General features: G+C 28.9%; 2 protein-coding genes across 2 annotated transcripts; one reads left to right on the forward strand and one right to left on the reverse strand.

Moving 5' to 3' along the window:
* The first annotated feature begins 21 nt into the window (after nucleotides 1-21).
* On the forward strand, nucleotides 22-726 carry LOC111042831. Its single transcript, XM_022327533.1, has one exon. The coding sequence runs from the start codon at nucleotides 22-24 to the stop codon at nucleotides 724-726; it is 705 nt and encodes a 234-aa protein (XP_022183225.1).
* A 10,590-nt stretch (nucleotides 727-11,316) lies between these two features.
* On the reverse strand, nucleotides 11,317-15,318 carry LOC111041946. The gene is made up of 5 exons (XM_022326444.1): nucleotides 15,257-15,318; nucleotides 13,708-13,808; nucleotides 13,373-13,521; nucleotides 13,089-13,184; nucleotides 11,317-11,529 (listed from the first exon to the last, which is right to left on the reverse strand). Exons 1-5 carry the CDS (start codon nucleotides 15,316-15,318, stop codon nucleotides 11,317-11,319), a joined length of 621 nt encoding a protein of 206 aa, XP_022182136.1.
* Between the last annotated feature and the right edge of the window lie 3,506 nt (nucleotides 15,319-18,824).

An 18,824-nucleotide genomic window follows, 5' to 3' on the forward strand; every position in this document is an offset into this window, starting at 1 on the left:
ACACTTCGATTGACCATAAATATGCGAGTACAATTGCAAAATGATCCATCAGCACAAATATTTTCCGAACAACTATTAGATATTGGGAACGGTAAAATAGAACTGCAACCAAATACGCAATGCATTAAACTACCAGACAATTTTTGCACTGTTGTTCAGGATAAAAATGAATTGATTCAGAGTATTTTCCCGGATATACAGAATAATTATTTGAATCATGAATGGCTTAGTCAACGGGCGATTTTGGCAGCCAAAAACGTTGATGTTGACGAAATTAACTTCCAGATACAACAGTTGTTACCAGGCGATCTGATGTTTTTTAAATCAATCGATACTGTTGTTGATGAAAATGAAAGTGTACATTTTCCGATTGAATTTTTAAATTCATTAGATATCCCTGGAATGCCACCACATAATCTTCGATTAAAGATTGGTTCCCCTATTATTCTCCTCCGTAATTTGAATCCACCTCAATTATGTAACGGTACGCGTTTGGTCATCAAAAAGATCACCGGAAACATTCTTGAAGCAACCATTTTGTCTGGGAAGTTTAAAGGAAAAGTGGTCCTGCTGCCACGTATTCCGATGATACCATCAGATTCTACCATACCCTTCAAAAGGCTACAGTTTCCAAATCGTTTAGCTTTCGCCATGTCTATAAATAAATCTCAAGGTCAAACAATGTCCATTTGTGGTTTAGATTTGGAAAATCCATGTTTTTTTTAGATTGTTTAGTATAATGTAATATAACAATAACTTTATCCACAGCAACGCGTGGCCGGGTCAGCTAGTTTTATTATATGTGCATTCGTTTTTATTAGGTAATAATTAAGGAGCTATACTATAGAATACTATAAATTCTCAATTTTGATTGCGTGCTATTGCAGGTATCAACATCAATATTTTGTGATGATACGGGTTATTATTATTTATTATTTTTATTTTTTTGGTCATAACACGCGAGTAATCTTTAAGTTGCAATACATGTCTCTCATGAAAAGTACCGAAAATGAGATGTCTACGTGTTGTTTACGTTAGGGTAGGTGGTGATATTATTATACAGAATAGCTATTAGCTATATTAGCCAAAGTGATTAAATCGGTAGCGTACATACAATAAAGTTGGATGTGTCATATGTGTATGCGATAATTCATAAGATTTCAATTTGCATAAACGCTTCGGCAACAGATTTGTTTATTGGACTGACATGAGAAATAAAGGCGATTTCGCGACATTGACGCTTGAGGTACACTGCTCGGAACGAATATAATTTAGGGTTTGAATTAAATTCAAAAACCAACAAAGCGCAATGTATCGAATAATATTAGTTAAGTGGGTGAGGATGATCGGATTAAATGGAAATAAAGCACTGTGACCCGGCCATATATTATAAAATGCCACACGGAAAATGAGTCCTCGAGCTTTTAACAGCATTTAAAATAATATATTTTATAATAATTTAATTAAATAGTTGATAAAATTTAGTAAAAATGTAAAATGTTCAATACAAAATGACTAACCTTATCATCATTACTATTATAAATTTAGTGATGATAAATTATTAAAAAATATATCACATTATATACATATTATATTTGTATTTTATCATTTTTCTAGCAGGATATTATATATCATTAAAGTTGATTATTTTACACATAATTAATATTAATTTCCATTTTATTATGTAAAAAAAAAACATATTTTACCGTGGACAAGCTGCAGACTTTGTTTTGTAGCCTCCAATCGTTTTATGGTGTACTTGAGATGTCTACATCGTCTCTTATTTTAATACAATTATTACTCTTAACTTGTGAATTTTAAACCAACGAGTGGTATATATCACAGGCATAGGTACTTACTTAGGTAGTTGGGTATGCAACTTCGAGTCTGTTGGGAAAAAGTCAAACATTACTTATAACTGAAGCCATAAATAATAATATAAATAATAAAAACCAGAGATGTCAGTGTATAGTAATTGTCAAATGCACCTTGTCATTGAGTAGGTCACTGTAATGGATGTGTTAAATTTGAATTAAATGATAAATCATTGTACGCGAAAAATTATTCTGAACGAATACTGTCTGCCAGGCTGCCAGTGTCAGCCTATATTTCTGAGGATATTATATTATTTATATAGAATATAGATAGTATAGGTAGTAATTTATTTTTTGCTGTTGGTAATAGGTTAAATTCACATAATGCTTGGCAAAAACGAATCGCATATCGTGTTACCTATATAAACATTATAAAAATAATATATATATATTATATATAACTTCATACAATATATTATTCACTGTTGTCTTATAATGTGTAAGTCAATACCAACAACCCGTAAAAACGGTGTGAATAGGATCTTGGTATAAACATCTTACAACTAATATCTAATTATTTTAAAAATTTCGTTGTGTATCATAATAAATAACAAAATGGCAAAGAGTTTCAAACACCAAATAGTTAATATTTTTTGAATTACAATAAAACAGCTAAATTCCTTATTTTTCTTTTAAATATTCAATTCAGTAAATCGGCATTTTATTTAAGAATGTCCGTTAAAAAAAAATTTTGCTTGTGTACCTATTATTGATGTAACAATAAAAAAAAAACAGTTTGAAAAGAAAAACCTTATTAGTGATGACTTATTACTTATCATACGTTTCAATATTCAATGTCGTCAAAAACGTATGTAACCATACCTCACACAATTATTTAGGTTTGTAATATAAGTGTTTTAAGCCAACATTTGTTTGTAAAATTATGGTAAGAAAAACTTTTAAGGAATTCTGTGTTCAATGTTTAAGCCTTTGTACTCCAATACAAATATAATATCATAATTTAATGAATCTTTTTGTTTTTTTTATTGAAATAACTCTACAATCTATACATTTTTCAATTTTTGTACAATAAGTATTTTTGATAAGTGATAAAATAAAAGTAGTTAACATGAACCGTGAGATTAGGTAAGATACCCAGTGTCAATACCCTACACGGTGACAGTAATAACAATAAAAAATAAAAAAAAATTGAAAGGAGTTACCTGGTGGCGACGTCCAGCACTTAATTTGCTCACCTACTTAATGAATCTAAAAATGTTTTTAAAAAATAGTAAATATTTTTAATATCTCTAAAAAATTAAATATAATGTATAATTTAAATAATAATTTTATCATTCTTTTTTTTAATGTGTTATATGAATATTTGATGAACATTTAAATTATTACAGGTACCCATATTTTATTTTTGCATAACAAAAAATAAATAAAATAAACTTTGCCAAAATCGGGTTTTGTAAAAAAAAAAATATTTTTCCGGATCACTTGATGTAACAATTATGGTAATTTTCTATAGACAAATTCACTCTCAAATTTGAAGCTTTAGGCATTTTTTCTTATCCATAAGATGACGTCAGACACACACACACTCATCAGTGCAAAACCAATACATTCATCGATTCACTCAAAATCTAAAATTTTAATTTATTTTGATGAAATCATCAAACCATCAAAAAATAGTAAAATCGTTGATTATAATTTAAAAGAGTTGAAAAAGTAATTTCAGTAAAAAATTCTGATTTTCTACAAAAAAAAAAAAATTAATGGTATGGATTTTTTTTTGTTCTAATGAATTTTTTTATTTTAGCGGTCTTTTGTAAGCTACGTATAAAAAAACCATCGTTTAAATAATCGTCAAACGACATTGCTAGAACTTCTTTTTAAAGATTATTAAAATTCAGGCGAATATTATCCTCTTTTATCTTCTTATTACCTACAAAGTCAGTTTAAAGAAAGAATTTTTTAATCAAGAACTCGTTATTCCTATACTTATAGCAAATGTTCCACTACGTAGGTACTTCAATATTGTTTCTTTTTCACACAAAATGTTGTGACTAGTAAAACAAAAATAGTTTATTATAATTTATAATATTAAATAATGCAAGGAATTTCCTTAAAAAAATGTATGTAAATAAATAAAAATCTAAATATTATATAATAAATTAAATTAAAATTTGGAAAATAACGTTCCAAATGTTAAATAACTGTTATGTATGTTTTTAATATTTTATAGTATAATAATAAGTTATGTTTATGAATAAATGTATCCTGCTATATATTAACTTATTGTAATACAAATGTACAGATAGTGAAATTTGAAAAACAAATAGATACAATATTATTCATTCAGTTTGTTACGCAATTGAATACTGAATTTATGACAAAATTTTTATGCTTATCCTGTATTTATTTCCATTTTTTATACGTATTTTTCGTATTATTATCATTGTGATACTTTATCGACTATCGACATTATATTATGTACGTGGTAACTGGTAGCATTGACTACCTAATACGTATTATTATTGCTTTTACAGTATTTATTATTTTTTATTTTTATATGTATCCAATTTGTGTGACAGATAAACATACATTTTAATGTTTAATAATCACGCGAGTGAGTTTGTTAAAAAAAGTTATGAACCCATTCATGAATGATAATATTATGTGTTTTTAATTTCTACAAATACCCATCCTGCATTTACTATATTTTTTATGGTTATGTATTTGGATGGCTTAGAATGTTTAAATATCTACTATGAAGTCAAAATCAAACACTTTTTTGGTGTGTTTTTATTACTGTATATAGATTAGATATTTTCATTACACTGATGGGTTTGGAAAATCCGAGAAAATCATCTGTAAAACAATCACGTAACGCACTCAATGACAATATTTTTAGTATACCTGTAACAGTCTAACCGGGTATACCGCAGATTACATCAAACTGCGGTACACGGAAGAATTTTTTTTATTTTTTTATCATATCTAAAATATTTCAACACATCTGGTGCTATTACAAGTATTTATTTATTTAAAATGGATAAACTAATTAAAATATATATTATTACCTATACACAGTAATAGTGTAACTATATATTAACCGCAGTATAGATCGTTATATTATTATGGTACAATTGAATAAACATAGTAATGGTATAATAAGTGTGTTAAATGGTATCTACCATTAATTATATTTACCGATAATTCTTCGGTGTCAGTTAAGAGTGTCCTGTGGGAGTCGAGGGCGCACACGCCTGTCGAGTGTTTTTTCTCCTAGATTGCAATGACGAGCTCTCTCCGAGTTTTTTAGCTTGGCGTGAACATTTCCGAACTGTGTCTTTATCCATACCTATATCAATGATTGGTATACCCGTATCATTGTGGATTTGACGATTTCTCATAAACCAAGGAGCTTTAAGGCATATCCTTAGAAATTTATTTTGGAGAATTTTGTTTATTTTGGGGTGGATGAAACAGCGGCCAAAATTAGACAGGCTTAGGATATCCGTGGCCTAATTATTGAAGTGTAGAGGAGGAGTGATGATTTAATTTGAAGTGTTGATCAAGGGGTAGAGAATTCTCATAAGCCCTGTGTGAATTTTTATTTTAGCAGATGTTCCATATGTGAGTTTTTCATCGAGAAACACACCAAGGTATTTTACCGAATCATATTATTTTCTATACCACTGCTTGGTCTTTAATTTAGTTGTTTCCAGGACCGTTGTATTTTTTGAAAGGCGAATATTTTAGCCACGCTTTTGGCCGGGTTTAAGTTCAGCTTCCATTTTTCGAACCAGGAGATGATTTCATACAATGATGATTGAAGTTAATGTATTGATAAGTTTATAGAATTGTCTTGAGTAAGGATCGTTGCATCGTCTGCGAACACGGAATAATTAAAATACTGAACATTAAAAACCATATTGTATTATAATTATATTTTAGATATGTATCATTATGAACTATTATGGGTATGTTTTATGTCGTCCGGCTCGTTTCGCAGCAAATCCTAATGCGCAAGTGTGACCGATGTGGCTGTATCATCTGGTTGACGGCGCAGCAGTGCGTTGCCGTCTGTCACCGACGAACATCAAAGGATGATTGGATATTATGATTGTCGAGCAAGTCGCAATGCGTCAAACAGAAGATTATATATATGTACACATTAGATTACTCATTTGCTGGCTTACGCATGCATAATAAAGTATAGGTACTATCATTCATTATAAATTATGTAAGCTAATTACACAATCACGATTCCTAATGTCCAATTAAACATTTAAAATTCTTTTTTTTTTTTTTAGAGAATTATCGAATCATCCAACAGATATAACACTTTTTAAATAATATATATTATATATGAGCACAACATCACCTTATAATGATTGTTTTTTATTTGTGTTGTGTTATAAAATGTGTCGGCTTTTAACAATCAGCTTCCAAAAGTCACAATCTATATATAAAGTAGAAAAATAGTTTGATTTCAATTCTAGAAAATAACAATAATTGTCCTTTTACATCGTTAATGTACTTAATACACAAGTGTAAATATAACATTAGAGATTTAATTAATTGGTATCAAAGTATAAATTACTCAATAATAATCCAATCAAATTATGTCCATTTCTCGTAATAAATTTAACTGTAGCAACTAAATCTGTTTTAATCAAATAAAGTTATTCGTTCAACATAATTAAGATTAGGTATCAATTTAATATAGTTGGTGCTTATAGTAAGTGCTCAATGGGATTTAATTAATTTGAATTATCGAGAATAATTTATTGTGTTATGAGAGGTTGAAAGGATTTTTTTTTTCAAGATACCTATAGATTGTAGTTACCCTGACACCAGAGTCCGCTGTTACCATAGTACCTTATCAATTAATAGGTTATTCGGATATAATATTATTGTATAGGTACGTCATATTGTAACCATATTTTTGCTGTACACTATAAACCTATTAATTGGAAATCATTACTGGTATTAATTTTACTGTACTTAACTCTCTGAGTACAGTTTGTGATGTGTAAACATAATAATTCATTTGTGCAGGATCCATCAATAATAATAAACTGTCTTATGAAAAATCACTTATTTTAGAAAAGTATAATAATTCTGGGGAAGTTGAATATTTTCAGTGACACTATTATGTTAATTTATGCCACGTGTGTATGAATATAGATTCACTCGAAAAAAAGTGGACTAATAATGTTTTTTTCCCAACTAGAACATGTTTGAGTAACATTAAAAAAAAAAAAGTAACGGTGAGAACGGTCAGTTTTGTCATATTTGGTCAAGCACTCAAAGTGTTAAAACACCTATAAATACATCTTACAAATTATTAGGCGAAAAATACCTAGTAGGCAAAATTGGTAATCAAAAAAAAATAATTTTTTAAAAAAAATAAAATTCTAAATAGGTATCAACAAATGCCTACGGGGCACAAAACGTGATTTTATTCATTGCTACGCGCCCACTTCAAATCACAAGGTTTCGAAAATCAGGACAAATTATTTAATCGTACATTTAATACAATTATTTATGGTCATAATATTATACATTTTTATGCTGTATTATTCGCCGTCCTAGAAATCAAAAATTACTTGAATAATATTTTAGCCATCATTCCGCTCAACGGTTGCAGGTTAACCGTAATAATATATCGAACATTATTCCTCTAAGAAATTCTGTTCTCAGTGTTCGTTCCGATTACATACGTATCTTGGATTCTGGAAATCCAGTAGGATAGATTACTACCTACTCGAATGCTAAAATACAGCTCACCACCACCACTACCGTAACACATCCAAATTCTATAATCGCTCGATTCAAATTGTACGCGAATTTAATATGGGCACTGTACTCATTAGTTTCCCCTAAAAAAATATCGAAAATGAATTTGACTTGGCACATTGAACGGCACTGTCGTAGGTATGGTTTTTTATTTTGGGAAAACAAGCAACACGAGGGCATTGCAGGGTATTGTACTATGTCTACAATGTCGAATAATATGATGTTGTATCAACAAACGCGTTTGGCTCGTACAAATACAAATAATTGTAAAGACGACGAACGTGACACGAGGGTTTTGTGTTATTCCGATATGCTTATCGAGTGTCGACCCAATAAACTCTACGCATACAACTATATACAGAGCGCGGATCCACCAAGTATGCGAGACCCCATGTTTTTCAAAAAACTTATAACGAATTTGTTGAAATCCCGGTTTCGGAAACGTCAAATATACCTACTCAACACTTGAATGCCATATTTCTAAGTTCCGGAGATTTGTCGCACCTCGGCGGTGATACGATCGTCTGCGTTTCCGTTTTCTACATTTTCAGCGAAATTACTCAGTACCTAAATAATTATTTTATTTGCAGTGGAAAAGTGGGATTTGAAAAACAGAAGCCTGTGTCTCCCCAAGACACTCGTCTCATCGAGAAGTACAAAAACCGTCGAGAATTTGGTATTAAGTCTATTTGGGTGTTCCAGATGACGAATAATCGTATTTTCCAAGAGAAAAAAGGGGGCGAGCGTGCTCGGCGAGTCACTCTGTATAATGTATATTATGTTCACAGACACACACACACACGTTATATTTTCTACACACACACAGGTGCACTTACACGCTGGCGTCGTAAACGTTAAAATCCAATTACCTACCGCTGACGAATTTTTCCCGTAACATCGGCCTGAGGGATTTCTGGTAAAAGAATTGAAGGTACACATAAACGCTATATATCGGTTATATTCGTGGAAAACACAATGAAATGAAAGCGCCAAAACTTTACGACCAATAGTCATATGGGTCGTAGGTCACATGGGGACTGGGAAACTTGTCGGCTTACTACGCGTTCGAGGTTGATGGTGGAAATTAAGTTATTCGTCCGACTCGCGCCGTATAAGACGTCTTGAATTATTAATAGGTATTGGGTATTTCATTATTTTATTTTTTTCCACCAAAGCCACCAGACGAGAAATATTATTCGCATTGGTACAATATATTATGGTATCCGCGTGGTATCGGTAGCCGAGGAAGAGGACCGATATGATATTGATATTGTTCTAATTGAATTAATGTTGGCAACTGTGATGGAAAAGTGTGTAAGCTTCGAAATTCTGATTTGTTAAGACTATTCTCGCGTGTAGGTTCATTATTGTGATAACAAATCTTCTTGTTCGGGGCTATGTACTATAGCTGCAACATATTGGGTAATTATTAAAAATGTACCTGTAAAGTTTTATGAAATCTAAATATCGACTAGGATGGACAAAATATTCTACTTTGTAGTGCGTAAAATGTGTATAAAATAATAATATTATGGATTTACATAAATATTACTTGTACCACTTATATTATCGGAGATGATATGAAAATAGACATAAGTGCAAATAGTCATATGAATGGATTTTTACTTTGTTGTAATGTACTAGCATAAATTTCCTTTTTTAGTTTTCAAAAAGTTTTTTACTGACCATGTTTTGGGTAGTCGAGCGAGAAATGCTCAATTTTTTCTAATTTTTGGATATTAGTTTTATCAAAGAAATGAGTTATTTTAAGCCATATCATTGAATGTATATAAAATTACAATTAAATAAATAATACATATTATTGGTATGTTATAAATTATAATATATAGGTAGGTATGTATAGGTAAAAAAAAAATGATAACTTTATTATTTTTACATAATTATATATTTTTGAATTGCTTTTAAGTTTAAGTAAAAGGGTACATTTTTTACCGATATAAGGTGATAATATCATAGTATGAATTATTTTTGCAATACAAACTTCCACTTTCATATTTTGTATTTAAAAATATTTAATCATAAAACATTATTATTTAAGTTCAACTGTAATTACATATATTTGTAGGATTTCTTCTTCTTGTAACTATCACTAGATCAAAATAAATTTTATTTTTCATTCATTGTGTCATAACAAAGACATTATTCAGCACTTATAACAAACATAAATATAAAATCTCATTTGCCATTTTTGGTAAGACGTCAGTGGTTTATTGTGACGTAACCTCATTTCATAAAAAAAAAACATAATATAATACAAAGATTAAATAATAATAGGTATTTAATATTTATTTTTGCGATTGTGACCTCGAAGTTCAGCAGGTACTAAAATTAATTTAAAAACTGATTACTGAAGATTTTTTAAGGTAAGTATTAAACGGCTTAACTCCTGTAATTTCAACTAGGTACCTACCTACTTATTAGTACCTAAATTAATTTCACTAGGTAGTTATAATCGCTTCATTATCGGTGAGGTAACGTTGTGTATAGTTTAGTTACGCATCGATATTGGACTAAATTGAACTCTTAAAAGATTCCAAACTCTTTTATTTTTATTTTTTATTTATTCTGCAGTGCAGGTGTAGTTCGCCTATAATTACAAATAACTATAACACTGAACACAAATCTTTGATAAATAAAATAGAGTAAGAATAAGTATATTCTTATTAATATTTTATTCAATGTTCCCGGTACATGGATTCCAAATAAATCGTGGTTAGGATAGGTTAATGTTAGTTTGATCGTATGTTTACGTGCTTTACCTCGGTTAAGCGTTTACCAAAAGTTAGTAAGATATAATATTATGATCGAGTCGGGTGAGTTATTTGGTATGAATACGCATACGTCGAAGGGAAAATGTTGTATGGATACGCTTTGTTTCGTTAACTTTGTATTTTGACATTCCAATTTGAATACTAATAAGTAGGTAACAACGGTTAGAAGATTTAGATTACTTTGATGTTGTACGCTCTGTGGTTAGCTGTGATTTATGTGTGAAGTATTAGTTACTTTGTTCGATTATAATATTATATATGTAATTTGGCGTGTGGGTTGGTCCCTCGTTTTATATACACATGATATAAATGCATTATTACGAATAAATATCAGTTCAATAAATTATTATAAAACAATCTAAAGCTATACAACTTTCAATGTATAAAATAACTTTAGGTTTGAAAAACATTTTTTTGGATATTTTGTATTAAATCATCAATGTATCACAATAATGTTGAAAGTATTTGCAGTAGAAATCGCCAATATCTGGTGAATACGACGCGTTATCAATGATATGTTTGAAATATTATACTAGAAACTAGAAGGTTTAGTACTAGTAGTACCTACTCACATTTCATATCATCATAACTACGTGAACGTTTAATTATCTTTAAATTTTTATGTACTCGAATATTTATAAGTCCAAATTTCGTTTACACTTTACCGAGGAATATGTCATTCGTCTATAGAAGGTGAGTTGTGTCGAGACTCATGATGTAGGTAATATTTTTAGGTACTAAGTATAAATAAAATAAATTAATTTAATACATTTTAGTCTTTGGTAATCAAATAAATATTAAACATGAAAGTAACAAATATATATAATATTATTTGCTGTTTTGAAATCCCCCCCCCCCCCCCATTCAGCTGCAACTTTGAACTTCCAGCGATAACTTCAAATGCTTATTGTTTTAATCTCAAACTGTTGTTGATTATTTAAAAAACCTATTTCAAACTCATTATTTTTTTCCTTTTGAATCGCATTTTCTATGCAATCTGTCATTGAACAGTCGTTTAAGGTTTTTGTGCATTGATCAGTTACAGAAATAACATCTTGTTCATTTTTTATTGCCAAAAAATAATCTTCAGTGTTGTGTTTCGATTTTTGCTGCAGAATATTTTATACATACAACAAATTATTTTGTCAATATTTCAATTTCTTTTCTGATTAATTACTATTTGTACCTTTGTACAATTATTTATATCATTGTATTTTACCTTTTGAATCACATCTTCTATGCAATCCATCAATGAACAGTTGTCCGATGAATTTGTGCATTTATTAGTTACAGCAATAACATCTTGTTCATTTTTTACTGCCAAAGAACAATCATCAGTGTAGTGTTTTGATTTTTTCTGCAGAATATTTTATACGTAAAATAAATTATTTTATCAATATTTTAATTTTTTTTTTCAAATTAATTACAATTTGTACCTTCTCAGTTGTTCCTCTATTGTTATATCTAATTTTTATTTTTCAAAAAGAATTCTGAGCTCCTCTGACGCTCTCGAGTCTATTGTATTAAATTTCAATACCATAAATAATATTATCGATATCCTACAGGCGTTTGATCAGGCTTCCTCTTTAAAATTGAAAATCGCATACCCCTACTTTTTCTTACTCTTTTAAATTTAGATCCTACGTCAATGATTGTCATTTCTTTGTTCAATATCACCCCTGCTTCTCAGACACTTCTAGAATACAATCCAGAATTCCCCGAGGCGTAATTACAGCTCTCTTCTCCTATATAACATTTGTATATCTGATCAACTCACTTCTTCTTATTATATTCTTGTCACTGAATATAATATATTCTAACGATAGAGCAATTCTCTCAGTTCACAAAAATCCAATAACTGTATCTTATTATGTCCAATCACATATTTCTCCTATTGAAATCTGGTGTCAAAACTAGAATGTAAAGAATAACGAAGCAAATCAAGTCACATCATATTTTATCTCAAAAGCTACATTTGTCAACGAGTTACATTTCACAACATTTTAATTTCAAACTTACCAACTACAATGCACTCTTCGGTATCCGGTTCGATAAATTTTATTTGAACGCACCTTCTCCACAACACAAAACCTAAACTAAATTCTCGTTTTCTAGAACTTATATTATATTATATAGATGTTTCTTAAACTCACGATTAAAACTTCGAGGCACACTAAGCTGAACCTTCAAAAAACTTTATTGAAACCAACACGGGGTCCAAATTTAAGAATTCACAGAATAATAATATGAATAATCTCATAAAATTGTTGGTTTAATAAAAAAAAGCCCTTCTACGTATCAAAAAACATTCCACGCAAGTCTGAAAATAACGGCTGTATTATACATTGTTGTTAAGTCCTATACATGTTACCACAGCTCAGCCTCTGATCTCATTTGAGCAAAAACTGTAACTAAATCAATGCTCCGAATCTCTCAAAAGACATAAAGCTACACTTTACAAAAATACAAACATTACATGGATTGTTTAATTTATATAAAACTACATAATTGCATTGATGATTGCTATTGTTAGTTGATTAAAAAAAAAATTCTAAATTAATTTCACATTTTATGTGCGAACCCAATCTTATTATATCATACTATATTCAATATAAATAATGAGTATTTTAATTTAATTCATAAGTTATAATAAGTGATTACTATTTACCAAATAACAATCATTTTTCTTGGTTGCAATTTTCTTCTGTGGTCGATCAAGAACAATAACTTGTCTTGTCTCTGCCAATGAATTAATTGGTACTTTCTAAAGTAAATATAAATAGTATAATAATATACTATTGGAAAAGAAAACAAATTCTTATATTTCAGATTTAATGAGTATTTGTAATACAATTACTGAGTAATAACTAACAGTTTTTTTTTAGACATAACTGATACTGTCGCAAAAAATGTAAAAATTCCTACTTATAACTTTATGGTGTACTGCCTTACTTCTTGTGATGATCCGTTGAATGCAATGTTAATGATGGTATAAGTATTGTTTGTTTTCAAGACATTATTATGATTCAAATTATCCGTGGTCTCGCCATACTGAGTCGATCTTGTAGACGAATTGTTTATTTTTCTATTATTACTGTAAGCTAAGAATACATTAAAAAAAAAAATGTCTACTATCAAAAGTGTTTCCAAATTATTCATAAATATATTTTCATTTTGTGATCAAAGAAACCCACCGGATGATCTCATTAAATTACTTGTTAAATTTTTGATATGTATGAAATAATAATATATAGTATAGTAATATGATAATTTAATTATACTCTCACTATTGTTATGCTTACAAGTATTTGATTTTCCAGGTATCCAAACAAGCCGATTATTTAATGATAATGAACTTCGATCTGCTTGTACCACCTCAGAGTCTTTCCTAAATATTTGTACATTTAAAACTACGTTAATGAATGCCACAAAATAATGCTCTATAATTTAATGTATATATATATTTTTTTTTTTAAGTATTTCGGCTATTTTTAAAGCGAGACATAATTATTATTATAACTTATACTGAACTGCTTTATTAGCTTTGATTTTTGAGTTGTGTACGGAATGTTAACATAAAATGGTGTACTTATTCAAACAGAATGAATCTTTTTTTTAAACCACAATCAAAAGTGCACGTCTATCTAATAACTTGAGGTTTTAACTAAAATATTATATTATATATTATAATACAGTTTAGTTTTAATTAATTTAATTTAAGTCTTAGAATGCAATTAATAGTAGCGTTAGTAAATAAGACTGGACTGAAACAAATCACTAAGTTTGTAACTATATTTCTAATTTAAACCCCTTTCAGCGCAAAAGTGATTTTCACACAACTACTTGTCACTGCCACAACTATTTGACTTTTCTTATAAGTTTTTTTGTTCTAAATTATAAAACTAGAATTATCAAGCAAACCTAAAAAGTATAAAATAAAGTAGCACTCTACTCGGTATTATTTTCAATTTCGAAGAAAATGTATAAATCATAAAATATATGTTTATAAAAATACAATATAATATTGTTATTGTTGATTTTCATCGTTTCTACGGCAAATAACAAAGCGTCACTCAAAATCGGCTAGAGTCAGAAATTCAAAATATCCGTACTCAGCCACACAAAAACATATTATTTATGTTAAAATAATTGTAAATGTATTTCATACTCAAATATTATGTTTTTCCAAAATACGATATTTTCCGACATAAACAAAAAACACTATGTTTAAGCAACATGTCACTCTAGTATCTATGATTTTCAGTATTCAGTATTCAATGGTCATGAGTCATGACATACCTAATTCAATGATCGGTTGTCCATTATTATAGTGTATTCTCAATAAAATAAATATTTAAGAATGTCTGGATAGTGGATACAATTAGATGCTTGATAACATATAATATATATATATATAATATAATATTATAATATATATATAATATACATATCTTACATAATTGCACATTTACACATAAAAAGTAAAAAATTGTTATGATACACGTATCTACATTGTGTTTGTAAAATATGCTCCGACAGTTATGACATAAACTTTAATTGAAGTTGAATATACTTAATTTTGTAATTATTGACATGTCGAATTCGTTAATGAGCTAAGAAAAGTACTATTTGCTAAAAAAAAAATATACTCCTAATGCTAACGTAGTTAGCTATACAGTAAACATATTATATTAATCCATAACAATTTTAAATGATTCATAACATAACAATATTATTGTTTGGTTATTGATTAAGACTTGTTAAAAAAAAAAAAACCAAAGGATTCAAATTCTAACTTCATATTATATGGATATAATATTGTATTATATTACCGACCTTTGAGACGAATTGAATACTTTTTTATACTCTTTTTGTAATTTTGATTTATTGTAAGACATTTTAATAATTTCTTTTGTACAATTTGTTACGCAGTGTATATTTATCCAATACCTATTACTTATGTTAAATTTATCAAAAAACAGATTATTATTTGTTTACAATTTGTTACCATAGAACTGCATTGAGATCTAAATTAACTGAATTATATTTTAAAGGTTATGGTGTAATTAAGGTAAAAAATCAAGTGAAAAACTGAAAACTTTCTATTGTATATTTTAGCTTATATTTTTCTCATTTATAGTTTAAAAAAAAATCAACTTACCTAATATGAAATATACATCATATACATATGTATGGAATACGGTTTTTATTTTAAATATTTTTTCATAATAATATTCTATTATTTGAGATAATCATATCAGTAGTATAGCCGTATAGGCATCATAATATATTACATGTTTGAGAGTGCAAAAGAATAAAACGTCACTACAACTCGAGTACCTTACATTGTCTACATTAGGTGAACTCAAAGTGGGTGTGTTAAATATATTTAGTAAAATTTATAAGTGAAGAGACATATTTATGGAAGTCTATACTCTGAACTGAAATTTATCCACTGTATAGGTAACTAGTAGAGTGGTACATTGTAAAACGAAGTTTCATTTCAATCACAAAAAAAAAAAAAATAATTTATTTAGCACTTAAAAATAAATATACTTATCAATTGATATGTTATTCGTAATTACTTATTAAGTACCTACTGTCAAACTAAATACCACGAGATAATAGATATTAATATGATCTATTAATTTTATGGTTTTCAGTATTTACTGCATTATGTACAACTGCTTGGAATGTTTCGACTAAGTTAATCGTTTATCAATTAACTTTCAAATCGGATTGAAAGTAACTGTAAAAATGGTAAAAATGTTATGGTTAACTAACTCATATAATATCTGTATTGCCCATACCAATTTGATAGTTAAATCTTATAAAAACAATATGTATTCAATATTAATCTTTTAATGAAACATCAATCAAAATACATCTGATCAGTAATTCGTGTATATTATTCCGATATGCTTAAATATATTTATGTATTGGGTAGTCTCGTCATGAAGCATAGAATGGCTATTAAACTAAACAGTGACTATGGTGACGTGTCTTGATGGGTTTGGTTGTAACCCCTCGTTATATGTTATCAAAATTAAAGAAAAAAAAATAATCAATCGATAATATAAATTGAATAATTTGAAACGGGAAATGTTATTGTAGTCGGTGACAAGAAAACTTCTGGCGTGATGCGATATAACCTTAGGACCGACGGTGTGCAGTTAGGCGTATGGACATTTTTTTACCCCCAAATATACCGACATCGAAAAAAAATTATTGATAGAAAATTCAAATAGATATTCAACTGTACATTATACGCTGTCAATTACACGGTCTGCTCTGTTGGCTCGAAGCATTTATGGTTTATTATAACACCTATAAAAACTTATAATATTTTAATACATTTTACTATTTAAGGTTGGTTTATAATAAGTGTTGAAGTCATTTAAACTGAATGCGAGTATGATACACTGAAGCAGTAAAACGCTTTACAAAGTAATATAGCGAATATAGAGGATATACCTACCCGTAGCTACAAAGTAAAGTGTATAGATATTGAACGCATAATATGATTTTTCCAAATGATGAACAATAATAATGTAATATACGTTTATGTAGGTATAGGTACCTACGTCAGAAATTATTATTCATGCTCGAATATTATAATGTTATGTTATACCACGGCGGTTCCTCAATGTTCGTTACGTAAACTTATTATCATTTAGATAGTTGGATAGTGTGTATAACATCACCTATATTTACATAAATTAAAGTTGTATTAAAACGTGTTGATCGCATTCGCTACCGCCGTGTGTGCACACTATACACGACTCATATATTATTATTATTATAAAGGTACATAATATTATTATTGTAACAATAATTTAACCATTATACACTGTTCACGAACAATATTTTTATTATTGCCAGCTGTATAGCTGCTCCGCTAAACCTCACCGAAGTCTTACGTGTGCCCTTAGATGTATCAATGTACCTGGAACAACGTATATACTTCAAAGCATTCATAATATATGTATTGAGTGCTCATATTGTGAAAACCTTCATCGACTTACAACTATAAGGGTCTGCCGTAACGTAGTAGGTATCTACGTCGATTTGATCCGAAGAAAAAAATCAAAAATCATTAGCCATTCTTAACGGAGCTTATAATATCAAACGATCAAGTGCTCGAATAGTTTTTTATTCCACATCGAAACACAATACATAATTGTACACACAGTTATACCAGTGGCGCAGCCAGAATTTCTTAAAGGGGAGGGACATGGCCAGATATCGAATATTAAACGCAATTTCATCCGTCCCGCTGAAATTATTAAAATTTTTAACAACATCTTATGTATATTAATTTATCGCAGACAACTTATTTTTGTGTATGAGGTACCTACTTATAATATTATATTATAATTATTGTGTCCAACTGTCAAAGTCCAATCGAAAACTTTCATTTGTTCTAGGAATTTTTTTTTATAATATCATATTATTCATCAAAAATGGTTAGGGCGATGGTCAGGGCGGGGGGAGGAGGCACGGTCGCTCTGTCAAACCGTGTATAGTTCAACTTACTCATACAAATTAAATCGCGACAATATTAATGGCGGTCAATCGAGGAGTTATAATAGCAATACTTCCAAGATATAATGTGGTTCGATAGGTTATCATTAGGGTTCGGATTTGAAGGCAAATGCCTTTCTCTTATTAATCACAATAGAAAAATAATTTTTATACAAAAATGTGTTTCATTTAATTTCTTAGACGATGTATCTTTTTTTGTTTTGCCTTTTTTTGCCTTTTTACTTATAAATGCCTTTTTGCCTTTTTTACCTTTTGTACTCATAAATGCCTATTTTGTGTTAAATTTTTTAGTTGATTTTATAATTGTATACACAGCTTGAGTATTATCGCTACAAATGATTTTTATTATTCGCAATATTAATCGATATCATCTTATCGAGTATTTGGTTAGGTTCAACAAAGTTATATCGAAGAACAAGGGATGGTAAAATATCAAAAAGATCAACCAAGTATTGATTGGAGAAACCACAAGCGATGACGATCTATCAATTTGCAATCTTAATTTAGATAATTATTTAAGTATGAAATAACCCCGATAACTTCGGTGGACGCAGAACCTTCGATGTACAAAAATATTTTAACCCCTAATTTTTCTGAAGACAGCTTATCACAATACATGGTAGTCAATTTTTTTTTAATACCAACTAGTTTATTTTGCATTAAATTAACTAGTATAACTCAAGTAAGTTAATATTTAAAATTGTTTTTAACTAATTCTTAGGACAAACCTGGTTTTAAAAAAAGGTACCTAATCTATTTATACAAAATAGCATAAACTTAATGTAGTTTAGTATTCATGCTCATTTTTAATTTGTATTTTTCTCAAAATGTGTGCATTTGAAAGTGTTTAAAAAATGTT

The sequence above is a fragment of the Myzus persicae genome, unplaced genomic scaffold (assembly GCF_001856785.1).
Source record: "Myzus persicae strain clone G006 unplaced genomic scaffold, MPER_G0061.0, whole genome shotgun sequence".
Taxonomy (NCBI): Eukaryota; Metazoa; Arthropoda; class Insecta; order Hemiptera; family Aphididae; genus Myzus; species Myzus persicae.

What these genes read in the sequence shown, in the direction of transcription:
- LOC111042831 (XM_022327533.1), top strand. Translation starts at nt 22, where the DNA reads ATGCGAGTACAATTGCAAAATGATCCATCAGCACAAATATTTTCCGAA.
- LOC111041946 (XM_022326444.1), bottom strand. Translation starts at nt 15,318, where the DNA reads ATGTCTTACAATAAATCAAAATTACAAAAAGAGTATAAAAAAGTATTC. An exon ending in GTATTCAATTCGTCTCAAAG is followed by an intron (nt 13,809 to 15,256) that starts GTCGGTAATATA and finishes ACAAATATTTAG; the next exon opens with GAAAGACTCTGAGGTGGTAC. An exon ending in AGAAAAATGATTGTTATTTG is followed by an intron (nt 11,530 to 13,088) that starts GTAAATAGTAAT and finishes AATATTCTGCAG; the next exon opens with CAAAAATCGAAACACAACAC.